The 25449-nt window shown below is 38.4% G+C and overlaps 1 protein-coding gene across 2 annotated transcripts in view; it reads left to right on the top strand.

Moving 5' to 3' along the window:
- The window catches only part of ARHGAP18 (Rho GTPase activating protein 18), a 127780-nt gene that overhangs the window by 78526 nt on the left and 23805 nt on the right, over positions 1–25449 (top strand). For both annotated transcript variants that reach the window (XM_075203059.1, XM_075203058.1), the window contains exons 2-5: positions 19294–19493; positions 19870–20105; positions 20860–20926; positions 23726–23898. In XM_075203059.1, the coding sequence (XP_075059160.1) occupies positions 19294–19493; positions 19870–20105; positions 20860–20926; positions 23726–23898 (676 nt within the window). The remainder of the gene's footprint in view (positions 1–19293; positions 19494–19869; positions 20106–20859; positions 20927–23725; positions 23899–25449) is intronic.

Raw genomic sequence — 25449 nt, 5'->3', positions numbered from 1 at the left:
ACCAAATTTCAGGTCAATTGGATGAGTCCTTTCTGAGAAAATAGTTTTTTACACACACACACACACTAACACACGCGCTAGGCTTTTATATTATAGATATTAGATAATGCTGAGAATTTAGTAGGTCAGTGTATAACTCCGCCCAGCAGGTGGCGCTGCAGCTTGGTGTTTTTTTTTCGCACACAGACTAACACACGCCGCTAGGCATATATATATATATATATATATATATATATATATATATATATATATATATATATATATATATATATATACAAACAATTATTTTTTAAACTGTTACCAATCTGTGCCAATATTGCCAAGGTAGCTGTATATTGCTTAAATTGATAAATAGGCCTCTTAGTTTGTAATATCCTGGAATATGTGTTGATTACTGTAAGTGGATATTAAATGATGAGGTCATGATGCAGTGTAACCATAGACATTTAATTTTTAGAATCAAACACCCGATTCTTGATTCTGCTGTGCGCTTGAGAAACTGAGCCAAGAATGCCTGAAACATTGTACTAAACAAACACAGCATTGGTGGCAGCATCTAAAAACACATATTTGTGATTCTTGTTGGTGAGGGCCATAATGCTCATTTGTTTATACTTTATTGAAGGCAGCGGTACTGATTGTGCGCACCTACCCAAACACTACTGTAGTGTGAGCAATGAATTTGTTTGTTCAGTTTGGTATAGTGACGCACAAATATTTCCTAAAGGATCATTTTTGGAGAAGACAAGTGGTTTGTGGCCTGCCAGTATCTTGTCATTTTTGCAGTTATTAAAAATGAATACAGGCACTGAGCTCAGTGGTAGCCAAGGGGTATATTTAGTAAACTGTGGGTTTGAAAAAGTGGAGATGTTGCCTATAGCAACCAATCAGCTTCTAGTTAAATTATAGCTATCATTTTGTAGAATGTACTAAATAAATGAACTAGAAGCTGATTGGTTGCTATAGGCAACATCTCCACTTTATCAAACCCGCACTTTATTTAATATGCCCCTAAGTTTGTAAATGCCACTTAAGAACATTTCACTAGTAAAAATGGAAATTGTGCAGCTGATATATTATCAGTGTTGCAATCTATGTGCTATAGATACAGACTTCAGTTATTGCTCGTTTTTCTTTATCACTCATCTGCCATCTATTACCCTACAGAGGATTATAAACCACTGCATTACTGATTTTACAGTGCATTATAATGTTTGATTTTTGAACTGTAATGTTGTACATTGACTGAAACCAGGACCTGTTTGATAAACAAAGTAGAAGTAAACTTTTTTATGATTTCTTATGGTGATTGACACGCAAGTTGATATTACTTTCAATAAATAGCGATACAAAATTGCTCCCCTTGTAAACAATGATCTGTGGTGTTTAGTGCTCGGTGATCCCAGAACAGCTTAATTTTAAAGATGATTTCCATTCAGATTGCAATAAAGGAAAATCGCAAACAAGCTTTAAAACTCTGAAGTCTCTGGGGCATATTGACTTAGCTTCCGGGATCGCAGCGTCGCACGGCCACGCAATTAAAGTGCAATTACGGTACTGCCACATCACAGATTTCCCTTTGCAACCTTAATGGTTGCAAAATCTGCAGCATCTGGATGGATGTGCCCGTGCATAGCCACAATCCCGGAAGTTAATTGAATATGCCCCTCTGAATCAGAATAGTTATAACAAAAAACATGTCAGATAAGAGCTACAGGGGGAAGAACAAACTTTTTGCTTGAAGAGGTGTGTGATTTACAAGTCATGATTACACAATATGCGTCAATGTGATTCTTATTTAACACAACATGTTTTTCATTTCTACTCAACACTTCAAGTTTATTTGGCTGTTAAATTGGTCACTTATCCAAAGCGAAGGTCTTGCAAACAGGTTTATCACAGACCTGTACTGTATTAGGAGTACTGCTTTTATCAGTTAGCTATAGGCAAAAAAAAGCTAAAAAATTAATGATTGATGAAAGAAAACTAATTTCTGTTTAAAAATGTATGATACTGGTTTCATTTTTTCACAAAGGTTTCTATTTTTAGAAAAGTTAAATTATATCTAGAAATGTTATTACACAATGGACCCTTGTACTTTCTAGCTCTTAAAACTAAATGAACATTTTATTACATTTACGATTACTCTTTCCATTTCAAGACCAGGAGCGTAAATATATTTAGCAATACTTTGATTTTTTTTTTTTTTTTTTATTATCTATAATGTGACAGTACTTCATACCCAAGATAGGTAGATGCTTTGGGTCAAGGTTAATAATGGAACGCAGAATACATATAAAGGTGTTTCGGACAGGTTTGCATCAGCACCCTGTGGGTTTCGATACACTTTTTTTGGTGTTTTTTACAGTAACAGCTTGTAACAAATGAGATGTAACTGGCGTGTGTTTTAGTTTTTCCATTCAAATCTATACAGCAATGAACAGTCACTTAATGAATGACAGTCTAGTTTAGCTGCAAGTAGTTAGCCTGTTTCATTCTTTAAATATAAACAGTGAAAAAAAGTTCAATAGTTCACAGTAAGCACCATGATGACTTAAATCCAGCACCTGGCATCAATATAATCTGAATTGTAACAATTGTATTCATTAATGTCCAGACCGGTCTTATTTTTCCACGGTCATCCACACCTGCAGATGTTAATCTGCGTGTCCTCCCCTTCCAGAGCCCAATCTCCAGGGGAAATCAAATATCTAAAAGATTAAACAGATGGGGGCGCTTCCATAGTGTATTATCCAATAAAAAAAGGTTTTATTTCTTAAAACACACAATTCTGCACGTACCAGGGGTAAACTTAATAAGAGCATATCAGATTTACAAGTCTGCTTACTCTTCCTTCTCAGACAAGTTCAGGACTGAGCAGCTCTCACAATCAATGTAACAGCATCTACTCCTTCTACGCGTTTGGGCTCAGTGACTCCGTCAGGAGGGGTGTGTCTAAATTATAATGGATGACTTCTTATAGGGCTACAGAGTTTCACTAAACAATGGATATCATCCAATATTTGCATGACCGTCGCACAACGATCTGATAATTTGCAACTAATGTGCACAAATCAGCATAAAAAGTTTCATATTTCACATAATATACCATATTCATATGAAATAAATTAATCAATAAACGGTTACTTTAACCTGCATTAGCTTTTTCATCATTTCACATTAAAAATTCCATATTATAAATAGTAAATGATCTATCAAAATATACTTTATCAATCAAATTAAATGTTCACCTTTATTTTTGCGTGTATACATAATTTTTTTTGCTAGTTGGCCACAAACCTAAATACTGACATTCATTAACATGAGTAGTGTTTTAGACTTGAGGTGGATTCTATTTAACCCCTTCAGTGGGAAAATCCCTTCTTAAGGCAAGTTCAGCTAACACTATCACGCAGGTTTCCATACTTCCTTTTTAAAAAGACATAAAAGGATGTGCCAAAACCAGGTCTGCGAACATCGACATACCACTATATAAATGTCATTTTGTATCTCACATATACCATGTGCTAAAATTTAAATAAATGAAAAAAAAATCCATTTCCAAAGTTTTCAATAGAAGAAAGGAAGATATCCACCTCACTTCTGCTCTCTAATATCAGTACATAACTTATTATAAATAATTGTTATAAATATTTGAAATATTTATTTTCTAAAAATGAAATAGATTACTCTTATACATGAAATAGGTGGCATTTTTAGCAATCGCAATCAGCCCAGAACAATAAAATGTAAAAGCTATATATTAAAATCTTAATCGTTCTAAAAAGAGAGTAATCGCCCTCAAATATTGTATAAACGATTTCAAGAACGAGGTTATCCAGAAGAGTTGTTACAGAATAGTCTAAATAAAGTTAGGAGAATAGAGGACTGATCTGCTGATTATAAGAAAAGAGAGCGGGATGATGATTATAAATTTACGTGTCCTTTTATTCCTATCTTTTAATTCAGCTAACTAGCAAATCAACAGGATTTTAGGGACTTTGGTCAGTGCTAAAGTTAGGCCAGTATTATCTACTCTATTGTCTGCTAGACCTCAAATTATATTTAGAAGACCAAAAACCCTGAAATCTTATTTGGCTCCATCTCATTTTTAAGATGTAACTGTAGAAAGAGATGAGTGGCTAACTCGCAGCAAAGGTTTTTAGCCGTGTGGTCACTGCAAAGCTTGCAATTTTGTGCATAGTCCATAAAACATATTCAGATATACTAGCTAATAAAACTATGAATATTGGGTCTTTTATGAACTGTAATATTACCTTTCTTATATACCTACTCGAATGTGACTGTGGGAAAAAAATATGTAGGGAAAACCTGAGAGCTTTGAAAATACGTGTTTTCGAACATCTGAGGAACATTCGGCATAAGGTTGATGACCACAGTATTTATTATTATTATTGTTATTATCATTTATTTGTTAGGCGCCACAAGGCTTCCGCAGCGCCGCACATAGTACAAACAGTAGACTATACAGGGTATAACAGTACAGAACAATAAACAAAAAGTAACAATACTTCAGAAACTCCAGGCAGGCTGATGCAATAAACACGGAGCAGAAGAACGGGTAAGGAGACAGGAGGGAAGAGGGCCCTGCTCATGCGAGCTTACATCCTAAGGGAGGTTTAAACAGACCAGGCACAAGAGGAGCCAGTTGAGGCAATAGGAGAGAGGGGAGAATGAGCGGAGGAGATGGGGGTTAAGTGGATGGTTGTTAAGCTTTGAGAAAGAGGTGAGTTTTGAGCGCACGTTTGAAGGAGCACAGAGTAGGAGAGAGGCGGATAGAGCGAGGGAGGTCATTCCAGTGAAGGGGGGCTGCACGGGAAAAGTCCTGGATTCTGGAATGGGAAGAGGTGATCAGAGTGGAGAAGATGCGAGTGTGTGGATGATGGTTTTGGTGGCCTCCTGAGAGAGAAAGGGACGGATGCGGGCGATGTTGCGTAGTTGGAAGCGACACGCTTGGGCAAGGGAATGAATGTGGGGGGCAAAAGAGAGAGAGGAATCAAGGGTGACACCCAAGCAGTGGAGTTGGATGACAGAGGAGATCGTGGTGTTGTTAACGACAATGGAGAGGTCATGGTGGGGTGGGAGGCTAGAAGGAGGGAAGACAATGAGTAGAGTTTTGGAAATGTTGATTTTGAGAAAGCGCTCCGACATCCAGGAGGAGATGGCGGCGAGGCAGTCAGATACCTGAGGGTGGAGGAAAGATCAGGTGAAGAGATGTAGAGTATTACTAAACATTTTTTTAAATTTCATAATGCTGACCCTAGATCCTTTCGTTTTAAGGTAACAGAACACGTTGTAGGTGATAGAAGGGGAGAAGATTTACTACTTAAATTAGCATAAAGGGAGATCTAGTGGATATATACTCTCAACACCTTGGCTTCCCTTGGACTTAATGAAGGGTGTGAGATTACTCCCTTTTTAGAAAAGGGAGTAAGTGAGGTGGATATCTTCCTTTCTTCTATTGAAATCTTTGGAAATGGTATTTTTTATTTATTTAAATTTTAGCACATGGTATATGCAAGATACAAAATAACGTTTATATAGGGGTATGTCAATGTTCACAGACCTGGTTTTGGCACATCCTTTTATGTATTTTTATAAAGAAAGTATGGAAACCTGAGTGATAGTGTTAGCTGAACTTAGCTTCAGAAAGGATTTTCTGACTGAAGGGATTAAATAGAATCCACCTCAAGTCTGAAACACTTCTCATGTTAATGAATGTCAGTATTTGTTTGTGGCCAACTAGCAATAAAAATTATGTAATGTATGGTATTTTTAATGTGAAATGATGAAAAAGCTAATATGGGTTAAATTTTATTGATGTATTTCATATGGATATGGTATATTTGAAATATGAAACTTTTTATGCTGATTTGTGCACATTAGTTGCAAATTATCAGATCGTTATGAGACGGTCATGCAAATACTGGATAATATCCATTGTGTAGTGAAACTCTGTAGCCCTATAAGAAGTCATCCATTATAATTTAGACACACCCCTTCTGACGAAGTCACTGAGCTCAAACGCGTAGAAGGAGTAGATGCTGTTACATTGATTGTGAGAGCTGTTCAGTCCTGAACTTGTCTGAGAAGGAAGAGTAAGCAGACTTGTAAATCTGATATGCTCGTATTAAGTTTACCCCTGGTACGTGCATTAATGTTTTTTTTTAGAAATAAAACCTTTTTTATTGGATAATACACTATCAAAGTGCCCCCATCTGTTTAATGAAAAAGTTATTTGTGTTGTGTGTTTGAAACCAAAACTTTGAATACTTAAAATCAGTAGATAACTTGTTGAGATTTAAACAAGCTAACCCTAATTACCACTGCTATTTGTCATGTTTATCACTCCCTTTGTTGTATTGTTATATTGATATATTTTCCCTAGTATTCCCAAAGTTTGGTTTTGGCACTTTAGCACTAACAGCTGGTTTAGGACTTCCGCATAAGATCGGAGAGGTCCAAGGGCAGGCTGGGCAGGGGGGCATCTGCCCCCTGGGCCAGTCCCATAGTGGACTACCTTGGATGGGTCACTAGGCCACCTGCATTTTTTTTTTCCATTAAAATAGTCTGCTGAGTTGAGTCTTGCCCAACACCCCCCCCCCCCCCCTCTTTCCCGGGCTAAAGTTTGCCAGCCCTCCCCTGGAAAGGTCCTAAAATTGGGAACTGGTATAGTTATTTGTGGTCGAGAAAGTGCACCTTGCACCTCACCTTTTTTAATTATTTTGGCTTATATGGCAGCAATTCCATATTTAGCAAAAGCCTATGGCCTTTCTACCAACCAGTGTCGCATCCCCTCCTCCTGTCTCCTCCTTTAAGATGTCGCCCTCTCCTCTGTTCTCATTCTGCCTGGGGATAATCATTGATTTCAGCCTCCATTTCACTGTTGTCCCTATCTTCATAACATTGCCAAGACCCACCCTTTCCTCTGTCTGGATGCCACCAAGACCCTCCAGGATACAAGCTGCTCACCCTCACATGTAAACTCTCTTTGATGCCTCCTCTTTCTACATCTCAGACCCGTCAAGAAATACTCCCCTACGTGCCCATTTAGTTCTGTCAGTGACCTTCACCTTTTCTCCTCTCCTATAACCATCTTACACTCCTGCCATGAGGACTGTTCTCCACCTTCACTGCCTTCACTGTTCTCTACCTTTTGAAACTCTCTACCCTGCTTCACCAGACTCTCCCTCAACATCCAATCTTTCAAGCATGCTCTCAAAACTTACCTTTGCTTGCCTCATCCTAAAACCATTCCATCCTCTCGCTCCATCTACCTCTTTCACCTCCTTCCACCCCTATCGTCTCCATTTGCTCTCCTGCTCCTCTTGAATGTTAACTCTCAAGTTTGACCCTGTCTACCTCCTCCTATTTCCTTATTCTCTTTGTTCTAGTTGATTTGTAATGTAGTTGCTTTCTCCATTGTCACTTCTTGTATTGATTTTTGAGTTTATTGTTTGTCTTTCCCCTTATTTGTATTCTGTTCTGTTTATATTTTGTTGATTTCACGATGCTGCAGATTCTGTAGCACCTTTATAAATAAACAATAATGATTGTCAGACACAATCTATCCTGAAAAGTAAGCTTTGTTTTATTTAATATTAAGCAAGCATCACACTTCCACTTGATGTTTAATTCTAAGTGTATGCTTGTTTGTTATGGAGTTTAAATTGTAATCTCCAATGGGGCAGGGAGTGATGTGAATTATTTAACATTCTCTGTGCAGCACTTTTTGATCAGGAATAAATATGCAGTATTAATAATAATAATTTTTAGCATCTATATTTCACAATGAAATACTAAAATTGAAACTGCAGTTGGGGGAAGGACAACTCTTCGGCTTTCTTGCAATATAGCTCCCAGATTAATTATTGGACTCAGTTTTGGGAATTATGGCTCCATTTTATTTCATGCAACACACATTTCATTTTAATTTATTGACTGCAAGTTAACTAGATTAAAACAAAGTTACTGTTAATATGTTAAGTAACTGCCTAATAATATTAAAACATCATTACTAATTGGTTTTGATTTGTAGTAGGAAAAAAGCTTTATGGGACCCACCCTAGCTGGCATGGGGACAGTTTTCTTAGGGTTTCTGAACAAGACATTTTCATTTAACACTAGTATTTTAGTTGTCTGCAAGAACAGTGAAGTGTTTTATAGAGAAACCTAATATCTAGAATGTATTTTAGCAGGGAAATGGTTAGTAAAGTTATCTGATTTAAGCACTGTAATTTCCATATGAACACAATCAACATTGATTAACATGAGCAAAATGATAATATAAACAAAATTAGTTTAAAGTATACTGAATGTAAATTATGGCACACTCTCTGTAAGACCAAATGGATACTGTGAAGAAACTAATACTAGGTGGTATGTTTAGACAAAAATCCAACAGGACTATCTGACCCATATAAAACCACCTTCTCTGCCAGCTGAGACCAGCTTCTGATTCTCACTGTGTGAATGCAACACATTTATAGGGAAATTCTCTCAAGGTCATTCTAATCAACATGTTTTTGCCAGCAAAGATTCAACCAAGAGCATTACAGGAATAACACATGTATTCCTACATTTGAGCGTTAATAAAAGAAAGCCAGCTAAAGTCAAGTAGGCTGCAAATTGCAAGCTCTTCAGCACATACAGTTAGACATTACAAATGACTGACTAACCATGCTTTTAAAATGAAAAAAGCAGTAGGAAAACGAAGGCACGACTTTTCTAAGTAATTCATTACTCCATACACAGTATTAAAATGCTTAGGCATACTAATCATTTGTCACATTAAGTGACAAGTAGCAGCATATTACCTGAAGAGGGAAATGTTTCACGACGTAACCCCCTACTTGTAGCCTTACTTCCGCTTTAGCCATGGTATAATTTAACAAGGAGAACTCTGAATTATGGTCAGTGTGACTTTCAGAGGGAAGGAAAAGCGATATGTAAAGTTCTCATTGTGGTTGATTTTTAAGCCATATTCATTTCTATAGATAATAGTCTATACACACAAACTATATTCTAAATGTTCTTTTAAAATACTTTGTCTTGTAAAACTCCAGTACTTTGCAATATATGTTACATGCTTTCAATCCGTGTTAACTGCAACACTATGAAATGCATTTCTAACACTATATTAAATTGTTTCACATTTAACATTGACGGCGAAGAATGCATTATAGCACCTACTATACTTTTGAATAGAATGCTCATTAGAAGCAAAGTTGTAATTAAAAAAGTTTTGAGAATGACACAAGTTATTGGTTTTCACAAAGTTTTCTGCTTCAGTGTGTTTAGACCTTTTTGTCAGATGTTAATATGGTATACTGAAGTAAAATTACAGGCACTTTATAAGTGCCAAGGGCTTCTATTGACAATTACATTAAGTTTATGCAAAGAGTCAATATTTGCAATGTTGACCTTACTTTTTGAAGACCTCTGTAATTTGCCCTGGCATCTGATCACTCTTCATGACATCCTGGAGTATATGCAAATTGCCATTATAAAAACTGAGGCTTTGTGAAAAATAATATTTGTGTCATTCTCAAAACTTTTGGCCATGACTGTGTGTGTGTGTGTCTATGTTTAAACCACCTTCAAAGTGTCTTTTTTTCACTTAAATGAAATGATGTTCTTCTTTATTGCACTACATTAGAGCTTTATGCGTTTCTTTTATTTAAAAATGGAAGTATTTAGGTTCCTTGAAACAATTTCTGTCTATTTTTAGTTATTTTCTAAAGAGCACCTGGCACAAAGTCTAGATTTATATCATTGTGACCTATAGGTACCCCAGTCCCATTCCATCCACTAGTCACATCTCTGCTCTGTGACACAGTTATGAAATACTCAACATAGGAGAGTGTATTTAACTACCCTGCACCGCTTATCCCCTCTGCGTATAACGTGATCCATAAATATAATAGGCCCTACCAAATCAATGTTACTCTTTCTTATCACCATTAAACATTGATTTTAAGGTGCATTAGACAAGGGTGTGAGCATCTTATTGTCCTTAATCTCCAACTCCTCAGCTGGGATGTGCTTAGTTTTGAGTTGTGGGCTGTGGGTGATAGAGCAACCTGGAGGCATTATCAGAATGTGTCCAGCAGCTGAGGTCAAAAGATAAGTGTGTTTATATTGGTTAAGTGTGTGACACATTCTCTTTATTATTTTACTGTGGACAGGGCTGCATGTGACAGGGACAGTGCCTAGAGGGAACTGGAGGTAATAAGAAATTCAGATATTGTTAGGGTCCAGAAAGATTGTCATGTCAGAGATGACTATGAATCAAACAGAGAACTTGTTTTTAGAGTACTTGATGTTTGAGTCTTTTAAAGTAAGACACTTTTTTGTATTTCTACAGGTTCAATAATAATTTCCACTCTAATTGTTGCCTACACTAGTGACATTCATTTTGACATAAATGTACATGGTATATGCTTCTAGTGAATTGATAAACCACTCTATTGTGACTCTTGCACCTCCCATCTGGAAAGAGATGCTGCTACATGTGGTAAAGATGATCACGTGGTTCCATTATGTAGCGATCAGCATTGACCTTGCTTTTAAGGGAATTGGCCACAGGTTGAAATTTTGCACCAATTGATCCGTGGTTGGTCACTTGTTACATTCCAAATAATGCACTGATATCTCAATCCTGGAGTATTAGCTTCTTTTGCTGATGACATTTTTTGCTTGGAGTTCCATCCTGACATTACCTTAGGCACCACTGTGCGTGAAACATTAGCAAGTTGAGCTGTCTTGGTCACTGAAGCTCCTTCCAAATGTACCCCAACAGTCACCCTTCATAGAGGTCTCCTCTTGCCATCATGCTAGCCATAATTATAGACAGACAGTTCAGCATCTTTACACATGATCCCTGATCAATTTCCACTACCTGTAGGTACATTGTCATATACTTTAGACTTATTTTAGATTTAACCTATGCATTTTTGGGTTTTTGGTTTCCAAAGGAAAATATCTTTTAAATAAACTCTTGGATATATGGAATTGCATAACATACCAAACAGACATTTTTTCCCCTACCCAGCAAATGTCCTCCATTCATCTACACATCACATAGTTCATCACCAAACAGATATTGCACAGGGATAAATAATCACTGCAAACCACTTATAGCAGACAATATCCTATACCACATTGCAAGCCACATATTTCAGAGACACCCCCAGCTGCCAGTCACCTTTTGCACAGAAACCCCTAATGTGCCTATCATGTGTTGCAAGTGACAGCCATCTGTTGCTCAGAGACTCTTAACACAGAAACCTACCTGTGCTTTTCTGAATCTCTCAACACCTCCATTATCATTCTCTTCATGTTCAAAGGTCATTTAGGACTGAACGAGTGCTCATTAGTCCTGAATGACTCCAGAAGTAATATGGAGGTACAGGGAGGAAGTGCCACTGTTGAGGTCATACAGGAATATGAGTGTCTATATAATTATAAAACCGTTCCCTCAAGACTGTATATGCTTATAAGTTAAATGTTTGTTGCTGTTTCTTTTAAAATGTTTAACCTTATTTTGTGGTGTAGGTATGCAAATAGTAACACATGAACAAAAGTGAATTGTATGTTTTGAAATGTTCTGTTGTATCACATTTAGGAATTGAGGGTTTTCTGTAACATAGAGTATAGTGAGCAATGGTTGATTTCACAACAAAAGCGTGAAACCATGTTAGGAACATGACCCTTGCTTAGATTCACTTAAAACTGCATTATCTTCTAGTTCACCCGCTCGCCACCTCTCAGCCTGGGGCTATAAGAGGAGCGGATAGGCCAGGAAAACCAGCTGCATGGTACAGCCCAGTGGCTCAGGCTAGAGGGGCTGGGAGGGCCTGCATTACCACATTCTTCATCTGTACAGTTCAGGTTTAAGAACACAAAGAAAATCTAAAACCTGACACTGTGGATATATACACTCAGTGGCTACGTTATTAGGTACACCTGCTCATTGGCTGATTAGATATTTGCATTACTCGTGGCGGCAACTCACTACATAAAAGCATGCAGACGTGGTCAAGAGGTTCAGTCGTTCTTCAAACCAAACACCGTAAAATGATTTTGAGCCTGCTGTCTTGTGGGATTTCTATGCACAACAGCCTCTAGAGTTTACAGAGGATGATATGCAAAACAAAAAACATCCTGTGACCGGCAGTGATGTTAGTGGAAGTGCCTTCTTTGAGAGCGTTCAGAAGAGAATGGCCAGTCTGGCTCAAGCTGACAAGTAGGTGACAAGTAATGCACAGGTTATTTGCTTTAAACAGTGGTATGCAGAATGGCATTTCTGAACAGACTGCAGTATGGGCTAAGCGGCAGAAGACGACCCTGGTTCCCACTGCTGGCAGCTGACAACAGGAACCTGAGGCTACAATGGGCACAGACTTGCCAAAACTGGAGAAATGAAAATTGGCAAAATGTTGCTTGGCCTGAGGAATCTTTCTGTTGGGACTCGCAGGTGGTAGGGTCAGAATTTTGTATAAACAAAATGAAAACATGGATCCATCCTGCCTTGTGCCAATGGTGTTGGTATAATGGTGTTGGGGGATGCTAGGCCCCTTTATACCAATTGAGCATTGTTTAATTTGCACAGCCTACCCAAGTATTGTTGCTAACCATGTGCAGTCCTTTATGGCCACAGTCTACCCATCTTCTAATGGGTACTCCCACCAGGGTAATGCATCATGAGTCTTATTTACTAATTACTAAAACGGTAATTTTATTAAAGACAGAACCTGATATATATTGTACATGCAGCATCATCGCTTAATATCTGTTACGTATTACTGCGTAGTCTAGTAATACTGCAGTAACAAAATAGAGCATTACTGCGGTATTACTATAATACCTGGATTTTGACTATCCCTAGTCGGCACAGTGCCTGGGCCATCACCGGTTTTACTTATGCTTCTATATAATGTGAAGATGAATTGTGTTAACTAGTATGTATATACTAGGGATGTGCACCGCCGACTTTTGGTGTCTCGTGTCTCGGGTTTTGTGTTTTGGATTCGGATTTTCGCGATGTTTTGGGTTCGGATTTGTTTCGCAAAACACCTGCCGAAAGGTTTTGGATTCGGATTTTTTTTTTGAAAAAAGCATAAAAAGTTCAAAAATCAAGTTTTTGGGCTTATTTTCACTCCTACGCTATTATTAACCTCAACATTCATTACCAAGCATTTCCACTAATTTACAGTGTATTCTGAACACCTCACAATATAGTTATTAGTCCAAAACGTTGCAACGAGGTATCTTTCTGGACTGCGTAGTGGAGTGGTCCCCACAATATAATTTAAAAACCCTGAACTTGTATGATACGCACCAATAAATGGATCTGGACTGCGTAGAGGAGTGGACTTTTACTGCTGAATGTGTGAACTTGGTAATATTGCAGTACCAATGGGCTTATACTGCAGGATTGGTTTGGCAAATTTTGTTGTAATTAAAAAAAAAATTAATTAGTTTTTTGTATATTTTTTTTATTAACTTTTTTTTTTTAATTTTTTAAACACTTGGGAATATTGGGGAAATAACTATGCCCTTAGAAGCACAGAGCACGGGACACAGGACCACTGGACTGAACAGGACACAGCACACAGGACCCAGCAGCACCACTGAACTCAAAATTGACAGAGCACAGCACACAGCACCACTGGACTGATACTGCAGAACAGAACACAGCACAGCACAGAACTAAACAGCACAGCACGAGATCTACCAGAACAGAGGACCACCTAACACACCCTCCCTCTACCCTGATCAATGCCCGAGTGAAGATGGCGGCGACTAGCAGGGAATTTATAGGTTCCGAGTATCGCGAGATCCGACAACGGGATTATGACTCGGAGCCTCGCTTTCAAGTTTTCATTTGGCGCCAATACCCGGATCTGTCTCGGATCCGACTCGGATCGGCAACGTTCGGGTGGGCTCGGATTCAGGAAATCCGAGTGCGCTCATCTCTAGTATATACAGTACACCGTGCACATGGTTCACAACCTCAAAATACCATGTCAAAATGGTGTTTGTTTGTTTGTTTTTTTTAATATACATATAAAAAGTGTTCACGGGATCAGAATGATAATAAAAATATTTGTTTTACAGGGAGGAATTTAAACTATAGGTGAAAGGTGCTATACCCAAGATATATTCTTCACCAATGAACAGCTTTAGATCAAGCATAATGCACCACATACTTTACAGATCTACGGTTATTGAAAGTCATTAAGGCCTTACGTGCTCGTATAAAAATAACAGGCCACTGGCTAGGTGCTGTTATACAGGGCATTGAACTTGTGGGTGATTTCTAATAAACTTATTTTTCACAATAGAGGGTGTGTTGCTTCTTTATAGCACATTAGTAGTCGTTTTTGTCAGAAGAAATCTCTGGCTGAGGGAAATGAAAGGAGAAGCGAGGAATAAAGCAGTGAAGGAATAGATCGTTTTAACTTCGTAGTGATTATGTGGATTTGCATTTTTTGAACACTTTAAAATGCAGATTGATCCACAATTTGAATGAATAGTGATTGTTTTTGTCTTCATTAGCTTATCCAAGCCAGCTATTATTGTTGGGCTGCATGAATTGTTGCAAAATAGTGATAATGGTTCCTAAAATGTAGTTTTTGTTATGATCTACTAAGCATGTGTTTTAGCTGATGAATGTGCCATTACCTACATCACGTGATACTAGGTTGCAGTGATTCTCAACATTTCATTTCCTATTTTATGGTCAGTCACTTTAACATACATTTAAAAGTCCTTGCCCAAAATTACTTGGATAATGCAAGTTTTGCTTTTTTAGAAAACATTATATTAGTCCGTCAAATAATTCTTCTGTTTAGAGTATATTGCTATGTCAATGTTATTAACTTGCTGTCAAGATTTGAAGTTTCACTACATCACTTTGTAGACTTTCTTGAATCATTGTTTCTCTGCTATACTAGCTGTAAAACATAGCTATATTGACATCCTGAGACCGGATTTATTATATTGAGGTCAGATTTATTATACTGCACTGTCTCATATATTTTTATCATGTTTTTATTTATAAGGCTTCCCCAATAATGTATTGGTTAAAATGCCCCATTATGTGCATGTTTCTGCACCTTAATGTTTTTCACCTATCTTATCTTTCCTTTCTCATGCCTTTTACACAGTTTTCTTATTATGTCTCTCCCTCCTTTTTATACTTTCCCCTAAAATTTATATAAAACTAGCACATTCTTCTTCTTAGGTAACCCCGTCCCTCATCCACTGGGCTACTCTTCACCTGCTGGAACCATTGAACTATACTGTCATTGCTGATGACTTCCTTTGATTGCAGGGCCCACTAAGCCCAAGTATATTTTGATAGACAAGCCTGACATATCGAAGTGCAGTCTACCTGCCTGTAGTAAGCGATTGATTCGTTCTAGGTGACAGTCAGGTAAACTGTTAGCAGTCGATTCAGATTGTTTTATTTAGGAGTCGTTAAAGTCGAGGAAAGTGCATCTCTGTAATTTTGAGTGACCATTGGAGCAGTAATTACCTGGATTATCTCTCGGCATTGGGAGGCAGGGTAACCGTATTCTGCTCCATATTGCTTTCCCCAAGCTCCACAATCCTCCAGAGTTAAATTGCCAGAGTCCCAATCCACACAGGACTATTGCTGTACTCCTTTCAATAGACTCCATCATCTAAGGATCACCAATGGGTAGATGAGCTTCTTGGTGGTGGCACTAGAAGCTGTACAAAAATGTCAGTCATCAGTGCTTGCTTAAATATTGGCTCATAATGCTTCTGCCTAAAATTAGCCACACACACTTTTCCCACCACTAACTACAGTTCCTATTCCCCTACTTGATGCATCTTCTGGCTTTACTGGCTGCTTCATGCTTTTTCACTCAGCGTGTTTGTGCACAACATGCTGCCTATCTGAAGATGAGAAGAGTTGAGCTGGCATTGCTTTATGTTGCATGCTTTGGGAGCGTGCAGACGTCAGGGGAGTTGCAGGTACTTGCCAAAGCCAGAACCTAGGTTACTAATTTTTGGGGATGGTGTGCAACTTGTGACATTCCACCTAGAACTGGATTTACTTAGATTAGTACTTATGTATTTTTGTATGTATTTTTATGCAATTTATTGTTTTATTGTGTGTGTGTAACCCACCCATGCTGAGCACATATTGTTTAGTTTGTTTTGTGTGCAGACGCTCCCTTAACCACTTATGCCACTTTTCAAAGATTTTGGGGTACACCCTTTTCACAGGAAATAATTTTTCTCATAAGACTTTTGGAGGGATATTGAAATAATCTTTTTGCCTGCTTAAAAGGGTTCAGTGTAAACTGGACTGCAATAGAGGTGGTAAGAATGTAATATTCTGCCCTTTTGACCACATCACACAGTTCAATGTGGGAACTATGCATCTTGTTTGGTTGTGTTTTGAGTAAGGGCTGCTGCAGCCAATCTTGCATGTGTAACTTTAAACAGCGACTGGCTTTCAGGTAGCACTATAAAAACTTATCTGTGTGCAGCTCACACAGGGAGACCAAGGGGAAATTGTGTTAGACTGCACTTAATACCTCGGAGAGCGCACCTGTTGGCAGTAGGTGTGGTATCCAAGTAAGAACTCCAGGAGGGAGATCCAGAGTAAGAGACTGATTCATTTAATCCTCACTGCAGCCTCCTGTCACAATTTTCCACACAGTTACATCTACAGAGATAGGGAAAAAAATATGTTTTGGGATTTTCTTCTGTCTCATGGCTATAAGAGTCATGAATCAGTCTCTCCTGCACCTAACGTACTCCGCTTGTAACTTTTTATGAAAAGGTGATATCTGCCTAATTTCTCCTGATATCACACACTCTTCCATTCTCAGCCTAACAAACTGAGACTAATCTGGGAGATGTGCAACTCCAATGTTACAATGCTATTTAACCATACTCGCCATCTTTGGCAAGTTACGATGTGGGAGATGGGGGGGGGGGTGGTGGATGTCTGGGGACGGGGCTTGGTGATTTGCTTTGTGAAGATACCGGGTTTATCTGGCCCAATGCTACCCACTTCACTCTGTCTGGCCACCCACGGGTGCCTTCCTGTGCCAGGAAAGTCTACCCAGTACCTTCTAGGATTCGTATAGTCACTCAGGCAAATGACGTTAGAAAAATACAACAGTATATTTGTCTTACAAACAACACTAGAATATTATGTACACACAGTAAATAAATTCCAGGCAGGTTTACCACATCATCTGTCCCTTACCCCACTAGCTTAAAGAGTTATAGTCACCTGGCTGTCCAAACTTCACGACCCATGGATTTCTCTCGGCTGCATATATAGACTCTAGTAGAGAATGACAACTCAAAACCAGATCTTGCACTTTTCATAAATGAACACCCCCTCCCCGTCTGGAGTGGCTCCTTATATCTCGGGTCTAATTTTCAGTCTTTCCCCTCCCTGGGCAAACCCCTGGGTCTATTCTTCTTAACCATTTGTCAGTGCTGGACTAGGGGGGTTTGGAGAGGGGAGTGAAGATGAGCTGTCCTTCCACAGAACCTCCCCTGTTAGATGGCCTGTCTGGACTAGCCTGGTGAGAACAATGGACACTAATTGGCTCTAATCTGTCCTTGAAAAATCCCTATTCTGGGCTGGGAGGCAGGGGGCTGGTCCCATAGTTGGCCACTTTGGGTTCGGTCACATGTCACTCTTTTTTCTTTTCATTTAAAATGTTCCTAATAGGCTTTTGAGTCGAGGGTCTCCCCCCTTCCCCAGTTGGTATTAAGTTCAGACCAACTATAAAAGAAAATTCCTTTTATACATGTTAAATACAATTCTTAAGATCTAGTCTTATTCTTTAGACATTATAATGTAATAGTCCTTTTTAAAAAGGACTATTTAATATACAGAAAAGTACATTACAATTCCCATCATGCATATACTGAATATGATTGTAGAGACAATATCTCATGCGACATAGAAGACATTAGACTTACAAGCTCAGCTGTCTCCCTGGAAATGATTTGTATATTAGCAAGCGTGCATTTAAATATAATAATAATTTTCCATTTAAAAAATCTGTATACAGCATTTTCATGACTGCAGTGTGCAGTAGTAAGTTTTTAAAGGATGTATCCGGTTTCTCACATGTGACTTAACCTTTGAGTTTCAGTGCACTAGCCTTTTTTTTTGGTCCTAAAAATAGGGAAGTAGAAGCAGTGAATGCTACAACCTGTTGTACACATGTATAATATTTGTAGAGTGACCAATATGTAAATCAAGTTTTAAGGTAGTTTTATAAGTGTAAAATGCTATATATATATATATATATATATATATATATATATATATATATATATATATATATATATATATATATATATATATATACAATATTATATTAAAATTAAGATTTCCTTCTGAAACAAACTCCCATTATAAATGGGGGATATACTGACACATTGAGCAAACATAAAATCGTAGTCCACTAAGCTTTTATGAACAGTTTCACTTATTCTCCAATAAATTCTTGTGACAAGCTATATGAACTAGCAATAATTGCCAACCTGATCTACTTCAGATATGCTGTGCGGTCCTCTAACCTTCATCAGGAACGCACATTACCATAAATTTAAGTATTGAAAGCACAGCCCCAAAACAACCTTGAACCCCCCACATCGCTCATTCCACAAATATCACCACATGCATTTCAGTTGCTCCAAAATTCCTCCATTCAGACCTCCCCACATACCATTCCCACCTCCCCATATGTTGCCACTCACTGACTAATCTATAGCCTAAAAATTGCTTCCCTTCACAGCCGGAGCCCAGTGTACAAGGAGGGATAGCACATTGTGTAGAATACCCTTTGTTTTACCCATGATGACATAAAGCAGAGAATATGTCTGAATAGGGGCAATGAGCTGGAGGTCACAGGTGAAAGCTCGCACCACTGCGCTATACAAACATTTTTCTCCAATATGCTCATCCAATCTGTAGCATCCTGAAAAGCTGTGCAATCCTTGCTCATTTTCTTAATTCTCCAGACTGCTGCATCAGCGGTGAGGAGCCCAATCAGGGGCTCACTGTTTAGGGGGCATCTGCGCTCTGATTTAGTCCCAGTTGGAGCTGCCTTGGGCTAGGTCATTTGGCTACCTGATTTTTGGGGGGTTTTTTCCCTTTAAAATGCTCTATAGTTATAAAGTCTTAACATAAGCATGTTATTAATCTGCAGCTTTGCCAATATAAAACTCACATCTGTTTTTCCTGTTATTTTGCAGTCGCAAATACGGGCAGTATTCGATGAACCATGGACCTGTAAACCCTAGTCTGGATAAAGTAGCATTCAACCGCTCGGGATCACAAGACTCCTTAGATGAGCTGTCACTGGATGACTATTGGACTGAAGTAGAAAACATTAAGACGAGCACTGATAATAGTCAAAGGGAACAAGATGTTGTTGTTGTTAAAGAGCCGGCTGGTAAGTATGTGTCATAAAGTCTATGTATTTCCTCCTGAACTAAACTGCAGTAATCCACAAGGTGATCTTGCTTTGTCTGCATTGAAAGTAATGGTAAATTAGGAAAGATAACCATTGACTCGTATACCAATGGTACCTCTGACAACTTACATACAGTGGAGGGAACAATTTTCCAGGCAGTATTTGTGCGATTTAAGTAGCCAGTCCTTTCAATAGGAACTAGCAGCGTCTCAGCACTTAAATGCTTGGATTGGTTAAAAAAAATATATATATATATATAGTGCAAATCTTTTCCAATTATGTATTTTTGCTGTATAATGCTTACACTTGGCCAGTACTGTAAGTGTTTTATATTTGACCTGTGTTGGCTTTTTAGAGGGTGAACAGGAAGAGGAATGGCTCAAGGAAGCTGGACTGTCCAATCTGTTCGGCGAGGGTTCATCAGACTCCCAGGATAGCATGGTGTTTCTAGCTACTCTGACAAGGACTCAGAAAGCAGCTGTCCAGAAACGAATTGATAATTTCACACAGACCCTGAGAAAAAAGAACAAGCACCATCAGATTCCCGACGTTCGGGATGTGTTCAGGCAGCCAGAAAGCTCAAAGGACAAAGTAAGCACAAGCTACTGGACATGTGTCTGTGGCTGCAAATGATTCCCGCAGCTCATAACTCTTTTTAAGTGAAGTCCTCATTGTTTACCATTAATTAAGGTGGACAAAACCATTTATTTAGGATTCACCATGACATTTATAGAAACCAGAGAAAAAATGCATCCATTCACATCTACATAAGTTAAAATGTTCACATATAGTAATATTTTGGTCAATTTGAACATGCTGAACAGATATTGTGCAGAGTGTGCCCCAAACATGTACAATCAAGATTGGATTGCATGTGATCCAGCAGAATGAACAAGCATTTGGGCAATGTGTGAAGTCCTAGAACAATAATTAAATAGTGTTGTGAGTGCAGCTAATTCTTATTGTTCTCTCCTTGGATTTGTTCATTATAAACTGATCAGATTTGTTACACGTATTGCACAGATATTCTGTCTGATTGCATTGATCCAATACACTAATATGTGTGGCCTGCCTTATGCTCTATGCAACCTTGCTCTTATGATTTGTCCAGCCTGGTATTAAATATCTTGTCATGTCTATATTTAGAATCTGGTGTGAATGTCTGATATGAAAGGTGCAAGGTCATTAAACTACTAGAAAAAAGTGCAAGTTTGGTAAACCTGTATTCCATGCTCCCTGAAACTGTCATTTTGTAGTTTCAGAACTATATACTGCTTTTCTTTTTCATTTCTTTTTGCCCTCGCTTTTCGCCACATAACTGAAAACTATCTGGTGTATATTTTAGGATGAAGATATGAACGGATTTCGGTCTACAGAAAAAAGTGAAACAACAAATGAAGAAAATGAAAAAAGTATGTAAAATATTGCAACATCTTCAACTCTACAAAACATATTTGATTCACCATTCACAACTATTTTTACAGTGCTATCAAATATCTAGGACCGGGGTGCACAACTGAGATCTATGTCATTGGAAAGGAGAGTATGCTGGAGGGTCTCATACCATAATCGCTCCCCCCATAAAGGACTTTACATGTCACAGCTTATTTTTGACTTTCTGTTTAGCACAATTCAAGGAGCATGTAGTCAGACTGTGTTTCTCCAAACTAGAATGATTTTGGAGAGGAGGAAAAATTAACATCAAAATACAGTCTACTACCACTATAGAACCACCCTTTCACTAAATACAACGTTTCCACTTTCTCATAAAATACTGTTCAACCTCATTGATAATCGCCAGTCAGGGGACAGCAGGTCTATTTTGATCACATGTGGGACTTGTGTGGCTGGCTCAAAATGATGATTATTATTATTATTATTATTTTTTTATTTTTTTTATGTGTACCCCCTTTCCATTGTCTCTCTCAATTAATTTTGCTCCTCAAAAGTTTTGTTGTTTTTTTTTTTTTTTTTTACTGCCTGTAAGCTTGGTGCACTGATGAGTTTTCTCTGTACCTGCCAAGGAATGCCGTCACTCCGTCCAACTCCTGCTATTGCCTTGTGCAAATTTGTGCTCCTCTACAAATATCGGCATCTTGCTCTGCAAACTCGTGCACTTTAAAAGAAATCTAGATGCACATGTGCAAATGGAGGCCATCTTTCTTTATGCAAATTACCTCCAGGTTGTACAAATAGTAGAGGATGCAAAGTGTAGAGCAGTATACATTAGGCACTAGATTTGTTCCGGCTTTGTATATCTGGTGTCTATAGAAAATGTGACTATATCTGTTAGGCAGACTACTGTCATGTGACCAGCAGCCGTACTCCCTCTTCCTGAATAATCTATAATATAAATGTCTAGTGGCGTGTGTTAGTCTGTCTGTGTGTGTGTCTGTGTGTGTGTGTGTGTGTGTGTGTGTGTGTGTAAAAAATAAAACCAAGCTGCAGCGCCACCTGCTGGGCGGAGTTATACACTGACCTACTAAATTCTTAGTGTGTGTGGGAAAAAAAATTCAGAAAGGGCTGAAATTTGGTATACTAAGATGTTTTTAATTTGTTAATTCAATTTGTTAATTGTTAAAAGTGTTTATAAAGATTTAAAAAAAATATATATATATATATTTCTTGAAGGAGAAGTGACAGTTGGGAGTGGTTGGTGGTTGCTGGGGGTCACAGAGTGAGAGGAGTGTGATACTCGGGACCGCTGAGAGAGATCCCTGTGTCTGGATAGACATCTGGATAGATGTGACAATGAAAATGAAGGATGAGGTGATGGAGAAGAATGATGAGGTGGTGACATGTGGACAAAACCACGTTAAAAAAGGGCGCTTACGTCGGGAAGTAACGCTCTTCCCCTGAGGAGGCCTGGGCTATGGCCCAAATGCATGACAAGAACCTTTTTAAGACCTTAAGTAGCTTGATTTGACTAGAATGCATAAGTATCATGCACGGGTTAACTTGTATCTAAATATATATGTTATCTAAAGCGGATCAATTCTGGGATGGCCTTATGACAAACTGTTCTACCACCTGAATCCTCCACATAATTTGTACCAAGAACACCAGCTTTAGGCAGCAGTCTTTAAAAGCCCCTTGAGATGCTTTTTTGAGTAAGGTTCAATTATTCAATCTTCAATTATACTAGGATTGTATAGAAATATTATGATTTTCTGAATCACCATGATACCCTAATGTCCCTAGGATGGTATTCATATTATAAATCTATTCCTGCTCTTTGTCATACAAAAATTTGAAGTGCCAAATATAAGCACATCTGAATCTAGAAATTTTATTGATATACTCCCATTTGCAACACTTACATTTGCTCTCTTGTTTGGTCTAAACCACACTATTGGCTCTGAGCTGACACACTCTCTCCTCCTTCACACTTGGCTGATATATTTTCTATTGTATCCAGCACATTCAGTATAAACATTTTCCAAACGTGCTTATCAGATGAATAGAAACACTATGGGCTTAATTCACCTTCAAATGCAATGCGAATGTGCAAATTTTCCGACAGGCGACTCTGGAAATACCAGCACCAGCCCTCTGCGCATGCATCTCTTAAGCGTTTGGTATGCAGTTGATATGCGTTTGACGTATAAGACATGACATCAGGCTCAAACGAGGTAGATTAACATGAGACCTAGGATAGAGTGGACCCTATAAACTGTTCAGATCAAATATTAACTTGCTTAATTGCTCATGATTTAGTTGTTGTGTACGGTGGCTTAGTGGTTGGCACTTCTGCCTTACAGCACTGGGGTCTTGGGTTCGATTCCAAACCATGGCCTTATCTTTGTGGAGTTTGTATATTCTCCCTGTGTTTGCTCCGGTTTCCTTCCACACTCCAAAAACATACCAGTGGCTGCTATTAAATTGCCCTTAGTCTCTCTCGGTCTGTATGTGTGTATGTTAGGGAATTAGATTGTAAGCTCCAATGGGGCAGGGACTGATGTGAATGAGTTCTCTGTACAGCGTTGTGGAATTAATGGCGCTATATAAATAGTTGATGATCTGACAGTGTCAATATATGCCCTTTACCACTACTAGAAGCAGCTTCAGTATTAATCCACCTTGTTTGGGGAAAGGGTTGAGGTTTCCCAAATCAACCAATTGTTCATTTTAAGCGTGAATGTTTATTCTAAAGAAAGTATAATTAGAAATGTGTGTCACACAAACTGAACTAACTGTAACCTATAATCTAGGTCTTGTAGCAAATGCAAATACAGGAGGGCCAGGAAACCCAGTCAACAATATCTCTATTCCTGAGACTGATATCAATCTGGAAATTTCATTTGCTGAGCAGGCTTCAAATCTCAAAGAATTCACTGCAGTCAGAACTGAGAAGGACGATAAGGAAGATGACTCTCAGTTACCAGTGAGTTCCTTTTTATTCTGCAAGTTCCTTAATGTGTTCCAGTGTACCATAGTGCTGCACCCTCTTTTTGATGGATATCTTGTATCCCATCCAGTGTTTAACAAACACATTACATTGCTTTATCCAATTTTATTGATATCCAACGCGTTTTAGGACTGATTTTTGTGTCCAAATAGTAGACTGGATGTGTCGCAAGATGTATGATGATATTGGGAAAATAAGCTTGGATATTGTTGAAATATATTTTAATAGTAAATGAAATAAACCCACTGTAATGTAGTTTGAGTGTCAAACAGAATTATATTTAAAGGGGTTCTACACATATTTATTTATTATTATTTTTTTACTTTAACTATTCCACCACCCTTTCTAGACCACCTTATTTTAATAAGAAGCAGTACCCACACTTAACTTATAACTAGAGATGCTCACTGACCCCCGTTAACTGGTTTTGGTTTTGGATCTGGATTAGCTTTGTGTTTTTGGTTTTGGCAAAACCTCCCTCGTGTGTTTTTGGTTTTGGATTTTTAGAAAAAATCCTAAAATATGCTAAAATCACATAATTTTGCTCTTCTTTTTTGTTCCTACATTATTATTAACCTCAATAACACTAATTTCCAGTCATTTGCAGTAAATTTTGACCACCTCACAGGTCACAATATTATTTTCATACACTTTCGGACAAATGCTGCAGCGACCTGGCTGGATGCTAAGCGACAGAGCAATGACATAAACACACGGCAGTTCCTAGCACATCTAGGACACATTGGCACACAGCAGTGGCAGAAAACAAAAATGGGGTCCGCCCTCCCTTCTACCCCTCGCTATGTTGGATCTTAAAAAGGAATTCAAAACTTCCGAGATCCGACGACGTCATAATGATGTTTTGCCTCGTTTTCAATTCCGAGGGTCCCCTAAGTTCGGGTGTGTTCGGTTCACGAGGAACCGAGCCTGAGCATCTCTACTTATAACCACTATCCATTGCAGACTGTATTAGTCATTGCGCTTCTGAGTTCTGGCTTTAAATTATGTGTATATAGAGCTGGATCAAGCTCCCTGCACTCCCCTGAGACCCATAGCAGATTATAATGTACTATACTGTTCTGGTATATCACAATGCTCTATCATAGTGCAGACATTATATTCAGCCTAAAAGGCAGGCCTGCAAATTCTGTAAATATAACATTTTGTAGCCAGAACTTGGAAGCAGTGCACAGCCTGCAGTCATGAGCACTGGATAGTGATAATGTAAATATGACTACTGCCTAATGCTGTTTTGGTGTACTTATTTTAACATCTGTCCCTCACCGCCACATTATCTGATTATGTTAGCAATTTAAGTAGTAGTTGGAAAAGCAATTTGTGCTATTGCTACTACAGTCACACTCAATGAGGGTATGTTTGACATGCTGATGGGCCCAGGCATAGAAAAGACACTGCATACATCCCCTTATCTGCTTATTGGGACTCTGACTTGAAAGGAAAAGATTAATGTTAGATGCATCCCACTAGTGCATCCTACCAATGGTTAGAAACAGCATAGGGTTTATA

Source organism: Mixophyes fleayi, chromosome 3 (assembly GCF_038048845.1).
Source record: "Mixophyes fleayi isolate aMixFle1 chromosome 3, aMixFle1.hap1, whole genome shotgun sequence".
NCBI lineage: Eukaryota > Metazoa > Chordata > Amphibia > Anura > Limnodynastidae > Mixophyes > Mixophyes fleayi.
The sequence above is the reverse complement of the archived record's forward strand: the minus strand, read 5'-3'. Positions and strand labels throughout refer to the sequence as shown.